Source organism: Oncorhynchus gorbuscha, linkage group LG07 (assembly GCF_021184085.1).
Source record: "Oncorhynchus gorbuscha isolate QuinsamMale2020 ecotype Even-year linkage group LG07, OgorEven_v1.0, whole genome shotgun sequence".
Taxonomy (NCBI): Eukaryota; Metazoa; Chordata; class Actinopteri; order Salmoniformes; family Salmonidae; genus Oncorhynchus; species Oncorhynchus gorbuscha.
The window spans coordinates 53,700,505-53,717,806 of NC_060179.1; the positions used below are offsets into that span (position 1 = coordinate 53,700,505).

Here is a 17,302-nt window from a genome sequence, read left to right on the forward strand (position 1 = left end):
TACCTTCAAAGAGAGCCCGGTCGGCTCTTCTCAAGACCACCTCCAGGTATCACCGACAAGCGGACCGCCACCAGACCCCGGCTCCTCGGTATCGTCTCTGACAGAGTGGCTATCCACTCGAGACCTGCCCCTCGGGTGGAGTCCCGCAAACTTTCCCCCTGCTTTATAGGCCCTTTCCCCATCTTCAAGATTATTGTCCCCTCTGCTGTTCGTCTTCTGTTGCCCCGTACCCTCCGTATACATTCCACTTTTCATTTTTATAGGATTAAACCTATGTCTCACAGCCCTTTGTCTCCTGTTTCCAGGCCCACCCCTCTTCCCCATCTCATTGACGGCCAACCGGCATACAGGGTGAGGCGCCTCCTGAAGGTTCGACCATGGGGCAGGGGATTCCAGTACCTGGTTGACTGGGAGGGTAATGGCCCGGAGGAGAGGTGCTGGGTCCCCTCCAGGGACATCCTGGACCCAGGCCTCATCGCTGAGTTCCAACGCCGGCACCCCGGTCAACCAGGTGTGCGACCAGGTAGGACACCAGTTGGTGCCCCTAGAGGGGGGAGGTACTGTCACACCTTAATTCGTTCACCTGTCTTTGTGCATGTCTCCATCCCCTCCAGGTGTCACCCATCTTCCCCATTATCCCCAGTGTACTTATACCTGTGTTCTCTGTTTGACTGTTGCCAGTTTGTATTGTTTCGTCAAGCCTACCAGCATTTTGTCCTGTGCTCCTGTCTATCTATAGTTCCTGTTTTCAACCTTTCCCAGTTTCTGACCATTCTACCTGCCTTGACCCTGAGCCTGCCTGTCGTTTTGTACCTTGTTATACCACCCTGGACTGCCAAACTCTGCCTGTCCTAACCCTGAGCCTGCCTGTCATTCTGTACCTTTCGGAATCTGCTCTGGACTACTGACCTCTGCCTGCCCTTGACCTGGTGTTTGCCTGCCCCACTGTTTCTGTAATAAACATTTGTTACTTCGAAACTGTCTACATCTGGGTGTTCTCCTGAGCGTTGTCACTCTCTCTCTCTCAACTGCATTATGTTATTCTTCATTTTCTTTTTAGCAGGAATCGCCTAGCTTAAATGGAAAGATGGAGGGGGAACAAAGGGAAGGAGTACAGAAGTTATCCAGCCTGTTAACTAAGACATGTAAATAGCCTATGTTTTGCTGTCTATATCTCTATCTCTCTCCTTCTGTCTGCCTGACTGGCAGATTGCTGAGGGGCAACATACAGTGCATTCGGAAAGTATTCAGACTCCTTGACTTTTTCTACATTTTGTTATGTTACAGCCTTATTCTAAAATTGATGAGGATTTTTTTTATCCATCTATACACAATACCCCATACTGACAATGCGAAAACAGGTTTTAAAATGTCTGCACAAGATTCTCTGGTTTGATGAAACCAATATTGAACTCTTTGGCCTGAACGCAAGTGTCAGGTCTGTAGGAAACCTGCCACCATCCCTACGGTGATGCATGGTGGTGGCAGCATCATGCTGTGTGATGTGTCATGGTTTTCAGCAGCAGGGACTAGGAGATTAGTCAGGATCGAGGGAAAGATAAACGGTGCAAAGTACAAAAAGATCCTTGATGAAAACCGCTCTAGAGCTCTCAGGACCTCAGACGAGGGTGAAGGTTCACCTTCCAACAGGACAACGTCCCTAAGCACACAGACAAGACAACGCAGGAGTGGCTTTGGGACCAGTCTTTGAATGTCCTTGAGTGGCCCCGCCAGAGCCCGGACTTGAAGCCGATGAAACATCTCTGGAGAGACCTGAAAATAGCTGTGCAGCGACGCTCCCCATCCAAACTGACAGAGCTTGAGAGGATCTGCAAAGAAACTCCCTAAATACAGGTGTGCCAAGCTTGTAGCGTCATACCCAAGAAGACTCAAGGCTGTAATTGCTGCCAAAGGTGCTTCAACAAAGTACTGACTAAAGTCTCTGAATACTTATGTACAGTTGAAGTCTGAAGTTTACATAAACTTATGTTGGAGTCATTAAAACTTATTTTTCAACCACTCCATACATTTCTTGTTAACAAACTATAGTTTTGGCAAGTCAGTTAAGAAATCTACTTTGTGCATGACAAAAGTCATTTTTCCAACAATTGTTTACATACTGATTATTTCACTTATAATTCACTGTATGACAATTCCAGTGGGTCAGAAGTTTACATACACTAAGTTGGCTGTGCCTTTAAACAGCATGGAAAACTCCAGAAAATGACGTCATGGCTTTAGAAGCTTCTGATAATTGACACCATTTGACATAATTTGTGTCAATTGGAGGTGTACCTGTGGGTGTATTTCAAGGCCTACCTTCAAACTGAGTGGCTCTTTGCTTGACATCATGGGAAAATCAAAAGAAATCAGCCAAGACCTCAAGAAAAAATATTGTAGACCCCCACAAGTCTGGTTCATCCTTGGGAGCAATTTCCAAACGCCTGAAGGTACCACGTTCATCTGTACAAACAATAGTACGCAAGTATAAACACCATGGGACCACGCAGCCGTCAACCGCTCAGGAAGGAGACACGTTCTGTCTCCTAGAGATGAACATACTTTGGTGCGAAAAGTGCAAATCAATCCCAGAACAACAGCAAAGGACCTTGTGAAGATGCTTGAGGAAACAGGTACAAAAGTATCTGTATCCACAGTAAAACGAGTCCTATATTGACATAACCTGAAAGGCTGCTCAGCAAGGAAGAAACCATTGCTCCAAAACCACCATAGAAAAGCCGGACTACGGTTTGCAACTGCACATGGGGACAAAGATTGTACTTTTTGGAGAAATGTTCTCTGGAGTGATGAAACCAAAATAGAACTGTTTGGCCATAATGACCATCGATATGTTTGGAGGAGAAAGGGGGAGGTTTTCAAGCCGAAGAACACAATCCCAACCGTGAAGCACAGGGGTGGCAGCATCATGTTGCGGGGGTGCTTTGCTGCAGGAGAGACTGGTGCACTTCACTAAATAGATGGCATCAAAATGATGTGGATATATTGAAGCAACATCTCAAGACATCAGTCAGGAAGTTAAAGCTTGTTCGCAAATGGGTTTTACAAATGGACAAGACCCCAAATATACTTCCAAAGTTGGGACAAAATGGCTTAAGGACAACAAAGTCAAGGTTTTGGAGTGGCCATCACAAAGCCCTGACCTCAATCCTATAGAAAATGTGTGGGCAGAACTAAAAAGCGTGTGCAAGCAAGAAGGCCTACACACCTGACTCAGTTACACCAGCTCTGTCAGGAGGAATGGGCCAAAATTCACCCAACTTCTTGTGGGAAGCTTTTGGAAGGCTACCCGAAATGTTTGACCCAAGTTAAACAATTTACAGACAATGCTACCAAAGACTAATTGAGTATATGTAAACTTCTGACCCACTGAGAATGTGATGAAAGAAATAAAAGGTGTAATAAATCATTCTCTCTCCAATTATTCTGATATTTCACATTCTTAAAATAAAGTGGTGATCCTAGCTGACCTAAGACAGGGAATTTTTACTCTGATTAAATGTCAGGAATTGTGAAAAACTGAGTTTAAATGTAGTTGGCAAAGGTGTATGTAAACTTCCGACTTCAACTGTAAATGTGATATTTCAGTATAGTTTTTTTCATACATTTGCAGACATTTCTAAAAACCTGTTTTTGCTTTGTCATTAAGGGGTATTGTGTGTAGATTGATAAGGGGAAAAAAACAATTTAAGAAATTTTAGAATAAGGCTGTAACTTAACAAAGTGTGGAAAAGGTCAAGGGGTCTGAATACTTTCCGAATGCACTGCAGTCAATGTACTTGCTAGGCTAAGTCTAACTTAGTGAAGACCTTAGGTTATAGTTAATCATGATTCATCTTTACATTTCCTGAAACATGTCAATGACTTAATGCATGGCCTCTACCGCAATACTTGGCCACCAACTCTGTTTCCTGTCTTACATTAAGTGCCATGAAAAGCCAGACAACTCAGGAGGTTGATGTGTTGGAAAGTTCTAAAACAAGCCTCTGACTGCCGTGGTGGAGGAGGATGCAAAATATATATATGAGCAAGTAGCTCTTTTTTCGAAGACATCCCTAAGCTATAACTGCCACAAACTGTTTCAACTAGTACCGTGGAAAACTTTTTATGTCCACACGGTTTCTTCAAGAATGTCCTTCTAAAATCACAAATGGATGAAGTTGTACTGTTGATTCTCTTCACTGCAGATCTGACCCATCGCACCACTCTTATTCATCATGAATAAAATAAAACAATGGGCCTTTATATACTCTGTGTCCCTGTCTTTTTTTGCATGTCATTTCTGTGAGTGAATTATGAAACAATTACGTATGTATGTATGTATGTATGTATGTATGTATGTATGTATGTATGTATGTATGTATGTATGTATGTATGTATGTATGTATGTATGTATGTATGTATGTATGTATGTATGTATGTATGTATGTATGTATGTATGTATGTATGTATGTATGTATGTATGTATGTATGTATGTATGTATGTATGTATGTATGTATGTATGTATGTATGTATGTATGTATGTATGTATGTATGTATGTATGTATGTATTTAAAATAATGTATGTATGTATGTATTGTATGTAGATGTGCAAAAAACTGTGATGTAGATTTGTTTTTGCCATTGCTTGATTTATTTTAAATGTAAGTATATGTTGCAGATATCAACTTTAATTGGTTACTATGGAAACAAATAGAAATGTAATGAACCATGTTTTCAATATCCAACTTTATCCCCTGTAATACTTTTTAGAGTGAAAAGCTGTAGTCAGGTGGTCATTACCATGTAATGAGGTGTTAACTATGACCAGTACGTAATATAGCACATAATATAGTGTTCATAATTATGACCAGCTGGTCAGATAGAGGTCATAATTATGACCAACTGGTAGTTTTGTGGTCAGACAAATATGTCATATTCTGGTCAGTATTCATTTTTTAACCAGTTTGCGTCCAGAAGAATACGTCCTAAAGATATATCATACTGATGTCTTTTCAACCAGGGTATGGATTCATTACCATCTACATTGGTGGCCAATTTTTATTTCCGCTTCCTGGTTAAGTTTGCAATGAGCACCCCTATGTTTTCTTGTCATCTGAGGACTGTTTGTACCAAATATCATGCTTGTAAACAACACGTCACGTTTTTTTTTTAGCTAAAACTATGCTGACTACTAAGGATGCTCTAGTCTAGAACGCCTGGTTAAATATTGCTTAAGATAATTATGAAACTCTCTCCATGGTTAAAGTAGGAGGAAATAAATGTTATTGCTGTAAAAAAAATGTGTGTGTGCTACATTTAAAATCATAATTGTTTTAAATTATTACTTTGACATGTTGAATTATTTTATATTACATTAATTTCCCTGTGGTGGAGAAAGCGTGTTACTACATACATTACACAAGTTTGCATTTTCACAAAATTGAGTGGAATTACACATTCAGGGTCGTGATTCATTAAAGTTAAATAACAAAGCAAATGATTTGTTGCCCCATTTTGGTAGCCTCCCATAATCTCTGTCCTACATTCTAGAATTTAGATGACTGTCTTCAACACATTTTATTTTAACCAGTGATGTAAAAATTATTCTCAGATTCTGTGTGGCATTTGAATAGTGTTAGTTTAAACAGGGCATACACCCCAAATATTTGCCCCACATTCAATTGATTTCAACATCATATAGATAGTGATTAAAGCCCCAGTGCAGTCAAAAACGTGATTCTCCCTTGTGTTGTCTATAATACTGCAATAAATTGTGAAAATTATGATAATGCCCTTTTAGTGTAAGAACTGTTTGAAAAGACCACTTTTAATTTCAGCCTTTTTTGGCAACCTGGTCTCAGAGCATTTCGTATTATTCTGTACGTACAATAAATCCGAGACACCGCATTTAGTATGATATTTTGCATTTTGTATGGTTTGTATTCATTAGTGGATGTGCATCACCCATTTTGTATGATATGTTACGAATTACAATTGGTATTATATGTTATGAATGAGCAAAATGTACAATATGTTACAAATTTGCTAAATGTATGATATGTTACAAATTCTAGCTTTGTGGCTAACGTTAGCTAGCTCGCTAACATTAGCTAGGCAAGGTGTTAGGGTTAGGGGTTAAGGTTAGGGTTAATTTGAGGATTTAGAGTAAAGAGATAAGGTTAGGATTAGGATTAGGGGAAGGGTTAGCTAAAATGGTTATGGATAGGGTTAGGGGAAGGGTTAGCTAACAGGCTAAGTAGTTGCAAAAGTAGATAAAAAGGAGTAAGTAGTTGAAAAGTTGCTAAAAATGCTAAAGTTGTCCCAGATGAGATTCGAACTCACAACCTTTGTGTTGCTAGATGTTCGCGGCAGTAAATTAGTTAATAGATAAGAAAGAGAGTTCCAAACCTCTCTGCCAATAAGAGCTAGTTTTCAGATCACTCCCAGACAATCCTAGCAAAATTATTGCTTGATTAATTGCTCTTTGCTAAGAAGCAAATTTTGTTTCTTTTTGACCATTTTAATTTAAAACAATCACAGCAAGGTACTTAATTGTTAACAAGAAATAATTTGATATTGAGATAAAAACAGCTGATTGGACAAACAAAAAATGGCCTTACACTTATTGCGCTGGCAACCCACTTGAATCAAAACGCAACACTTCAAAAACAGGAGGTTGGTGGCACCTTAATTGGGGAGGATGGGCTCGTGGTAATGGCTGGATGTGGAATGTGGAATGGTATCAAATACATCAAACACATGGTTTCCTGTATCAAAATGCAAATTTACAAAATGTGGCTGACTGTCTTCGGCAGGTTGTCCTCTAACCAGTGATGTATATGGGGCGGCAGGTAGCCTAGTGGTTGGACCAGTAACCGGAAGGTTGATGGATCAAATACCCGAGCTGACAAGGTAAAATCCTATTGTTCTGCCCCTGAGCAAGGCAGTTAACCCACTGGGTGCCGAAGATGTGGATTTTGATGAAGGTAGCACTCACGCACCTCTGATTCAGAGGGATTGGGTTAAATGCGGAAGACACATTTCAGATTACATGTGTTTTTTTAGTTGTGGTAGTTTCAACAGCGCATACAACCTGATTTCAACCCTAATCGATATTAATGATTCATTGCCTCTTGTCACTAGTCACCAAAACGGGATCGTCTCATCTATTCCCTATTCACCCTCTAGACATGCCCTCTACTTCCAATTCACCACACCTTAACTCATTCTGCTAATCACCACCAGTTTGTAATATTTAGAAATATTTAGAACAAATTCATTGGAATATAACTGATTAAATACTGATTAAACACACACACACATTTCAAAACAAGAATTTGAGCATAGCTCATGAGCCCACCTCTGACACTGATCACACTGTATCCAGTTCCCACAGGTAACACAGAAGAGCTTGTTACAGAACAATCATTCTGCATCCCCTTCTTTTAGGGTGTTTGTAGTGGTTTTGGAACCCGAAGCAAACTTTCTCAGTGGCGCCACAGCTTTCTTCAGTATCACAGATTTCTCCCTTCGCTTTCTTCCTTCTCTTTTTGCCTTGTCCTCCAGGAACCTCTTGTGTGATTGAGTCTGTCAGGACTGTACTCAGCCTTAATATTCCTAGGCCTCGTCTCCTGTATCCTTGGTCTGGAGGACAACTCCAATATGACCTCTGCCGCTGTTTGTTGTTGTCAAACTGGTACTTTAACCAAGCTTAAGATAGTACACCCTAATCCTTTTATTTAACGTTCTAGGCTACTGACAGTGCTGTAATGTCCGGGGTGTAGTGGAGGAAGGAGTCAGACGCAGGAGACAGAGAGTTCAAATTAGGCACGTCTTTAATACACCGACCAGGTGAAAAAGCAGACACCACTCAACACAAATACCCCAAACCACAGGGGAACTAAACTGTATCCAAAAAACAGCTCACGTACATGAAACAGCTGTGACATACATGCGTGCACGACAAGTACACATAGAACAATCCCGCACAAAGAGCAGGTAGGCCGGCTGGCTGGCTAATAAAGCCCAACTAATAACCAAATTAACCACGGGTGTAACCAATAAGCAGACAAGGAGGGGGAGGAAAAAATCAGTGGCAGCTAGTAGGCCGGTGACGATGACCGCCGAGCACCACCCGAACGGGAAGGGGAGCCACCCTCAGTAGGAGTAGTGACAGTACCCCTGACACGCGGCTCCCACAGCGCGCCGACTCCGGCCTCGAGGTCGAGGCGATGGAAATCCCTCAACATCGACGGATCCAAAATGTCTCCCACCGGTACCCAGCACCTCTCCTCCGGACCGTACCCCTCCCAGTCCACGAGGTATTGCAGGCCCATCACCCGGCGTCTCGAGTCCAGAATGGCCCATATTGTGTATGCCGGAGACCCCTCGATGTCCAGAGGGGGAGGAGGGACCTCCAGCAACTCACCGTCCTGCAGGGGACCAGCTACCACGGCCTGAGGAGAGACACATGAAACGAGGGGTTAATACGATAATAGGAAGGGAGTTGTAATCGATAACACACCTCGTTTACTCTCCTCAGGACTTTGAAGGGCCCTACACACTGCGGCTCCAGCTTCCGGCAGGGCAAGCGGAGGGGTAGGTTTCGGGTCGGGGGCCTCACTGCAGTGGCGGTCAGCACTCCTCTTCTGCCGTCCACTGGCTTGTTGGAGGGATTCCTGGACGGCCCTCCAGGTCTCCTTGGAGCGCTGCACCCACTCCTCCACCGCAGGAGCCTCGGTCTGACTCGGATGCCATGGTGCCAGGACCGGCTGGTACCCCAACACACACTGAAATGGGGACACGTTAGTAGAGGAGTGGCGTAGTGAGTTCTGGGCCATCTCAGCCCAGGGGATATCTCGCCCACTCCCCTAGCCAGTCCTGGCAATACGACCGCAGAACCCTACCCACCTCCTGGTTCACTCTCTCCACCTGCCCATTAGTCTCGGGGTGATAACCGGAGGTGAGGCTCACCAAGACCCCCAAATGCTCCCTGAACACCCTCCATACACGGGACGTGAACTGTGATCCTCGATCAGATACAATGTCCTCTGGCACCCCGTAGTGCCGGAAGGCGTGGGTGAATAATGCCTCCGCATGCTGTGGGGCTTTAGGGAGACCGGGCAACGGGAGGAGACGGCAGGACTTAGAGAACCCATCCACAATCACCAAAACCGTAGTGTTCCCCTGAGACGGGGGGAGATCGGTCAGGAAATATACGGATAGGTGAGACCATGGCCGTTGTGGAACGGGGAGGGGTTGTAACTTCCATCTAGGAAGGTGCCTAGGAGCCTTACTCTGGGCGCACACCGAACAGGAAGAGACATAAACCCTAATGTCCCTAGCCAAGGTGGGCCACCAATACTTCTCCCGGAGGCCCCCCACTGTCCTTGCCACCCAGGGTGACCCGAGGAGGGTAGGATGTGAGCCCACTGAATCAGTTGGTCCCGGACACCAAGCGGCACGTACTTCCACCCAGTTGGACACTGAGGAGGCGCGGGCTCCGCCCGTAATGCCCGCTCGATGTCCGAGTCCACCTCCCATACCACTGGTGCCATCATCCTCGAGGCGGGAAGGATGGGAGTAGGCTCGGTGGACACATCCTCCGTGTCGTAAAGACAGGACAGTGCATCAGCCTTTATGTTCTGGGAGCCCGGTCTATATGACAAAGTAAGACGGAATCGGGTGAAGAACATGGCCCACCTTGCCTGACGTGGGTTCAGTCTCCTAGCTGCCCGAATATACTCCAAATTCTGGTGGTCGGTCCAGATGAGAAAGGGGTGCTCAGCCCCCTCAAGCCAGTGTCTCCACACCTTCAGAGCCCTGACCACCGCTAACAACTCCCGGTCCCTCACATCATAGTCATGCTCCGCTGGACTGAGCTTCCTCAAAAAGAAAGCGCTGGGGCGGAGCTTTGGTGGCATACCCAAGCACTGTGATAGCACGACACCCACCCCAGCCTATGGCGCGTCCACCTCCACTATGAATGCTAGAGAGGGGTCCGGGTGCACCAACATGGGTGCATCCGTGAACAGCGCCTTCAACCTGTTGAAAGCTCTGTCCGCCTCTGCTGACCACCGCAAACGCACCGGGCCCCCCTTCAGCAGTGAGGTAATGGGAGCCGCTACCTGGCCAAAACCCCGGGTAAACCTCTGGTAGTAGTTGGCAAAACCCCAAAACCGCTGCACCGCCTTTACCGTGGTCGGAGTCGGCCAATTACGCACAGCCTTAATGCGGTCACACTCCATCACCACCCCCAAGGTGGAAATGCGATAACCCAGGAAGGAGACGGCTCGTTTGGAGAACACACACTTCTCAGCCTTGATGTATCGGTCATGCTCCAGTAGTCTACCAAGCACCTTGCATACCAGAGACACATGCGTGGCGCGGGTGGCTGAGTAAAGCCCAACTAATAACCAAATTAACAACAGGTGTAACCAATAAACAGACAAGGAGGGGGAGGAAAAAATCAGTGGCAGCTAGTAGGCCGGTGACGACGACCGCCAAGTGCCACTCGAACGGGAAGGGGTGACACCCTCGGTAGGATTAGTGACAAGTGCAGATTGTTTCCAAGTTCATACAATAGCTAACTGATTGATTGATTTCTTTAGATTTTCTATGATCTATAGATGTTTCTCTTATGTCTGATTTCTGAATTTCTCTGTGGCATTGTGTTAGAGTGGCCTATTATTGTCCCCAGCACAAGGTGCACTTGTGTAATGATCATGCTGTTTAATCAGCTTCTTGATATGCCCACCTGTCAGGTGGATGGATTTTCTTGGCAAAGGAGAAATGCTCACTAACAGGGATGTAAACAAATTTGTGCCCCAAATTTGAGAGAAACACGATTTTTGTGCATATGGAACATTTCTGGAATCTTTTATTTCAGCTCATGAAACATGGGATCAACACTTTACATGTTGCATTTATATTTTTCTTCAGTATAAGTACCTTACTGTGATTGTTTTAAATTATAATGGTCAAAAAGAAAAACAAATATCTTCTTAGTTAGCAACGGGCAATTTCACTACAAGAATTTCGCTAGGACTGTCTGAGTATGGTGTGAGTGAGGGGAAAACTGAAAACTAGCTGTTTTTGGCAGAGAGGTTTGGAGCTCTCTTTCATATTGGTCTAATTTACCACCTGCTGATGTAACCAGGCAGGCCAAAGCGCCATCCTTGAAATTTCACAAAAAGGACATTATCCTCATTTGCACTGGGCCTTTAAGAGGAGGGGTCTTCATTCCCATCGTCAAGCATGAGTAGCTACTCAACCATTAAGAGAGATCCATTCACTATATAAAAAAGGAGCGATTGTGCAGGATGGGTTATGTGCAGTGCACCTATTCACGACAATGGACAATGTTTTACTGCGTCAGAGTAAGAAAATAACTGAGGTTCTTATAACTGGCCGACGTCCTGTTTTATTAAGGTAGTTAGTAGTAGTTAATAGGTAGTTATTAAGGTGCGTGAGTACGGAAATCCGCAAGTTGGGTCTCCAAAACGAAGTTGAATGCATAATGAATAAAGGGAGCACTGAACCCTGAGTGTGGAAGACGCTAAAGACGCTATATTTGATATGCGCACAAAAGAGGAGAAATTAGTCAATGGGGAAATCTGACAACGAAACCGCAGGTGCTGAAACGGACAGCTCCAAGCACAGCGTCCGTGCTCTCACCGGGTGCGTCCTGTTCATCCTGATCGTCTCCACGCTTTTTGGGAATACGCTTGTGTGCGCCGCTGTGATCAAATTTCGACACCTTAGATCTAAAGTGACTAACTTTTTTGTAATCTCCTTGGCGGTGTCGGATCTATTCGTGGCCATTCTTGTGATGCCGTGGAAGGCTATGTCTGACGTGGCCGGCTACTGGATCTTCGGCAGCTTCTGTGATACCTGGATAGCTTTTGACATCATGTGCTCCACCGCGTCTATTCTCAATCTTTGTATAATAAGTATGGACCGATACTGGGCAATTTCGAGCCCTTTTCGATATGAACGTAAAATGACTCAAAGGTTTGCTTTCGTTATGATCGGAGTGGCATGGACCCTCTCCATTCTTATCTCCTTCATTCCCGTCCAGCTCAATTGGCACAAGTCAGAGGAGGAAATGGAAACAGTGGACGACACAAATCAAATCAACCAAATAGAGGACTGCAACGCAAGCTTGAATAGCACGTATGCCATATCCTCCTCCTTGATAAGTTTTTACATTCCCGTCGTTATTATGGTTGGCACTTATACACGAATTTACCGGATTGCGCAAACCCAGATCCGGAGGATCTCATCCTTGGAGACAGCCGTGGAACACGCACAGAACAATCAGCAAGCAGCCGAGAAAACAAACTCATTAAAAACAACCTTTAAAAAAGAAACGAAAGTTTTGAAGACGCTCTCTATCATTATGGGAGTGTTTGTATTTTGCTGGCTGCCTTTTTTCGTGGTCAACTGCATAGTACCTTTTTGTGACATTAACAATCGTGGTGACCGCCTGTGCGTAAATAACACCACGTTTGACATGTTTGTGTGGTTTGGATGGGCAAACTCATCGTTAAACCCAGTCATATACGCTTTTAATGCTGATTTCAGAAAAGCATTCTCCACCATTCTGGGCTGCAAAAGATACTGTCCCAGTTCTGTAGAAGCTGTCCATTTAAGTAACGAGTTGATGTTTTACCGCCACGACACTACCAATGCCTCTGCGCATTGTGCGCAACGCCTGCCCATGGCCTCACACGGGGAAGATTTGGACCTACCATTTGACAAAGTCTCCGTTGTCTCTAATACCTCACGTAACCAAAGAAACATTATCCTGCCTGCAATACTGCAGCTTGAATGTGAAGCAGAAATATCATTAGATATGATGCCTTTCCCCTCAACTAGACCCAGTGAGTGTAATGTGATTCCAGGTCAAGTTGAGGATCTGTGAAACAAGTCTACATTTTGCTAACTTTGTGTCTTTTTTTATGTTTGATCTACAAAAGGGCAGTTATTATCCCTATATTCTGACATCCCGATGGTTTTATAGTGTGCAATATTCGGGCATATCAGTGTACATAAAAGCATTGGTACAAACCCCAAGTAATTGAGTTGAAGATGAAAAAGAAAAAGATTACACTGACCAATAAATGTCTCTTTCTTAATTGTAATTTTTACAACTCATAAGGAAATGTAATTGTGCTAATACAATACATTGTGTACTTTAATACCATTCCACTCAAAATAAATAAAAGATGCATCATGTGTGGGCGAATAAGTCTTTGATATGGTAAGATGCAGGAACCAAGTAGTATAATTACAGATAATTGGCTGTTTAATTGCAGTGGCAATTATGTGGTAGTTATCTTGTGAATGTAGCAGCAGGTTTAACTATGAAAGCGTACCCACTCCAGGAGAGGTAGAGAGTGAAGAGTACATGTTTGCAAAACATATAAGTGATATATAAAAGCAAACATACATTGGAGCCAAGGTAGACATTTATGGGCCAGTTTCCCGGACAACAGAGATTGTTTTATAGTCCAAGGCTAGGCTTAATCTGTGTCTGGGGGAGGACAATTTGGCCTGTACTCACAACCATCTCAGAGTAGGAAAATTGGACTAGAATCACTTCTGCCTTGTAAATCATAATGAATTAGAGGAGGTGGGATGTAATCCTAGATAAACACTCCTTCTCTGAAACACTTTGTGAATAAGAGCCCTGGGGCTTCATTTATAACGATTGTGTACATTTTAGACTAAATTTCTGCATGCGCTATTTCTGAAAAGGATGCACAAGCACACAAATATTGACATGTACAAACTTGGCTCCCGCCATACATGTATGTTTCTCTTTATAAATCAGACTTGGCGTAAAACGTGTGGAGGACCATCAAGGTTTTCTTTTCCAGTGACATTTCACCATTTCTGAAACACAAAAAGAATTGCAAATTGTTGTGGACCTGAGAACAGATATTTTGAATTCATTAATGTTTTGCATTTGCTTTCAGAAGAAAATAAAAACTACAGTAGGCCAATTTACACGCTTCGATGCAAAAACAAATCAACTGTCTGTTGACCTTTTAAATAGTTACTGTATGCCACATATGTCAGAGTCAAGGCCCGCGGGCCACATCCGGCCCGCGAGAAGGTTTTTTACGGCCCCTGGGATGATCTTGATTTATTATTAGAACCGGCCCGCAGACCGCAGCAAGCCGGCAGCCCGCAGATCTTTTACACGCACCAATACTACATTTCCCACAATGCAACGGTGACGCACCGAGCAGTAGGCTGCTTCATTTCAATATTTATTGGCACAGCAGTTGTCAGCATCACAGTAAAATTAACTTTCAGATACCCATCAAAAATGGCAAAACGGAAGGTGGACACTGAGAACCGGGGGTTTCAAACAAGGTGGGAGTCGGAGTATTTGTTCACGGAGGTAGCTGGAAAACCTGTGTGTCTTCTGTGTGGAGAAAGTGTGGCGGTACTGAAAGAGTATAATCTGAGACGACATTATGAAACGAAACACGCGGACAAAAACAAGAATATGGACATGGAACAAAGGCTACAAAAGGCAGAGGAATTAAAACGAGGCCTCAAATCTCGACAGGCTCTGTTCAAAAAGCCAAATCACAAGGCCAGGCTGCTGTCAAGGCCAGTTTTATTTTGGCAGAAGAGATCGCTAAATCAGCCGGCCATTTACGGGGGGATTTCATCAAAAACTGCATGATTAAAGTTTGTGACGAAGTTTGCCCAGAAAAAAGGCAACTCTTTTTAAATGTGAGTCTGAGCAGAAACACCATTGCCGAGAGAGTAGACCAGTTGTCCATCAATCTAAAAGAGCAGCTTGTGAAAAAGGGAAAAGATTTCATTGCATATTCCTTGGCTGTGGATGAGAGCACCGACATTTCTGACATTGCCCAGTTGTCAATTTTCATCCGCGGAGTGGACTCCAGCCTAAGCGTGACAGAGGAGTTTTTGGCTTTACGTCCTATGCATGGCACAACTACGGGGCATGATTTGTATGAAGAGGTGTCAAGATGTGTAAATGAGATGGAGCTGCCTTGGGAAAAACTCGTGGGTTTGACAACCGACGGAGCACCTGCGATGTGTGGACACAGGAGCGGACTGGTGGAGAAGATACGGGAAAAGATGCAAGAGGAAAACGCGACAGGTGAGCTGACAGCTTATCATTGTATCATACACCAGGAAGCGTTGTGCGGTAAAGCCTTGAAAATGGAGCATGTAATGAGCATCATCACGCGCACAGTTAACTTTATCAGAGCCAAAGGTTTGAATCACCGCCAGTTCAAGGCATTTCTGACGGAGTTAGAAACGGAGCATGGTGATTTGCCTTATCACACAGAGGTGCGATGGCTAAGCCAGGGAAAGGTGCTTCAAAGATGTTTCGAGCTTCGTGAGGAGATTTGTCTGTTCTTGGACAGCAAAGGGAAAGACACAACACAACTCCGAGACGAAATGTTTCTGTGTGAAATGGCTTTTCTGTGTGACATTACGAGTCATCTGAATGCAATGAACTTGCAGCTGCAGGGTCGGGATCGTGTCATCTCTGATATGTACAGTACAGTGAAGGCATTTAAAACCAAACTGACTCTGTGGGAGACGCAGATGCGGAAAGAAAATTTGAGCCACTTTCCCAGCTGCCAGACCATGAAAGAGAAGCTCTCTACCAGTGCATTCCCGAGCGCACAGTTGGCTGATAAAATAGGTATGCTTGCCGCTGACTTTCGACGCCGATTTGCTGACTTTGAAGCACAAAAAAGCAGGTTGGAACTGCTCGGTAACCCATTTGCTGTTGACGTGGAAAGCTCACCACCAAACCTCCAAATGGAGTTGATTGACCTCCAATGCAATGATGCACTGAGGGCAAAATATGCGGCAGTGGGTGCTGCGGAGTTCGCCCGTTTCCTCCCCGACACAATGCCCCAGCTGCGCATCCAGGCTGCTCAAACGTTGTCTATGTTTGGCAGCACATACCTGTGTGAACAACTGTTTTCTTTGATGAACTTGAACAAAACATCACACAGAAGTCGACTTACTGCTGAACACCTCCACTCAATTCTGAGGATTTCCTCAGCTCAGAGCCTTACCCCGAACATTGATGAACTTGTGGAAAAGATGGGACACCACCAAGTATCACCCTCAACCTCAAACAAGTGAACATTACTGTGCAATCACATATTTAGAGTTTTTACTCAGTTCAAGTTTAAAAGTTAAAGTTTAATATTTGTTTTCACTGCATGTTACTTCTCCTTAAACAAAGTGTTGTTTTTGATTAATAGATTTTTGCACTTTATTTTATTGTATTTCAATCCAATTATATTTTAAAAATATTTCAGTTGAGTGGATGATAGAAAATTGCTATTATTGTTTTTTTCTTTGAAGTAAATTTAGCCCACTTTTGCTAAAATAGAAAATATAGGCTACTGATGGTGCCTTGAATACCGGTTTCTTTCATTTAATGTTCATGTTATGGGGATTTTTATATAAAGGAAATTTGTCTTTTGTGTCTGTTGAAAATTAAAGATTACTGACAGAGCCATAAGAAAATATTGCTTTATTTATCTGATCATATTGGAATATATTTGTTAGGTTTTCAGTAGGTTCAATTAGGTTCACTAGACTATATGCGTCATTTAAAATTTTTTCAATGAACATTCGAACAGTCCGGCCCTCGGCTTGTAGCTAAATTTTTTATTTGGCCCTCCGTCCATTTGACTTTGACACCCCTGCTGTATGCTATGAACCATGCTCACTGGATACATAGAGCACAAACTTGAAATAATACTGAACAAAAATGTAAACGCAACATGCAACAATTTTTTTTTTTACTGAGTTCGAGTTCATAAAAGGAAATCAGTCAATTGAAATGAATTCATTAGGCCCTAATCTATGGATTTCACATGACTGGGAATACAGATATGAATCTGTTGGTCACAGATACCTTAATCGAAAGGTAGGGACTTGGATCAGAAAACCAGTCAGTATCTGGTGTGACCACCATTTGCCTCATGCAGCTCGACACATCTCCTAGAGTTGATCAGGCTGTTGATTGTAGCCTGTGGAATGTTGTCCCACTCCTCTTCAATGGCTGTGCGAAGTGCATGGATACTGGCGGGAACTGAAACATGTTGTCGTACATGTCAATCCAGAGAAATCCAAACATGCCCAATGGGTGACATATCTGTTGATTATGCAGGCCATGGAAGAACTGGGACATTTTCAGCTTCCAGGAATTGTGTACAGAATTGTGTACATGGGGCTGTGCGTTATCATGCTCAAATATGAGGTGATGGCAGCGGATGA

At 43.6% G+C, this 17,302-nt stretch overlaps 1 protein-coding gene across 1 annotated transcript; it reads left to right on the forward strand.

The window, feature by feature from the left end:
* Window positions 1-11,391: 11,391 nt before the first annotated feature.
* drd6b (dopamine receptor D6b) lies at window positions 11,392-13,126 on the forward strand. Its single transcript, XM_046355190.1, has one exon. The coding sequence runs from the start codon at window positions 11,607-11,609 to the stop codon at window positions 12,924-12,926; it is 1,320 nt and encodes a 439-aa protein (XP_046211146.1). The 5' UTR covers window positions 11,392-11,606; the 3' UTR covers window positions 12,927-13,126.
* Window positions 13,127-17,302: the final 4,176 nt, after the last annotated feature.

What these genes read in the sequence shown, in the direction of transcription:
- drd6b (XM_046355190.1), top strand. Translation starts at nt 11,607, where the DNA reads ATGGGGAAATCTGACAACGAAACCGCAGGTGCTGAAACGGACAGCTCC.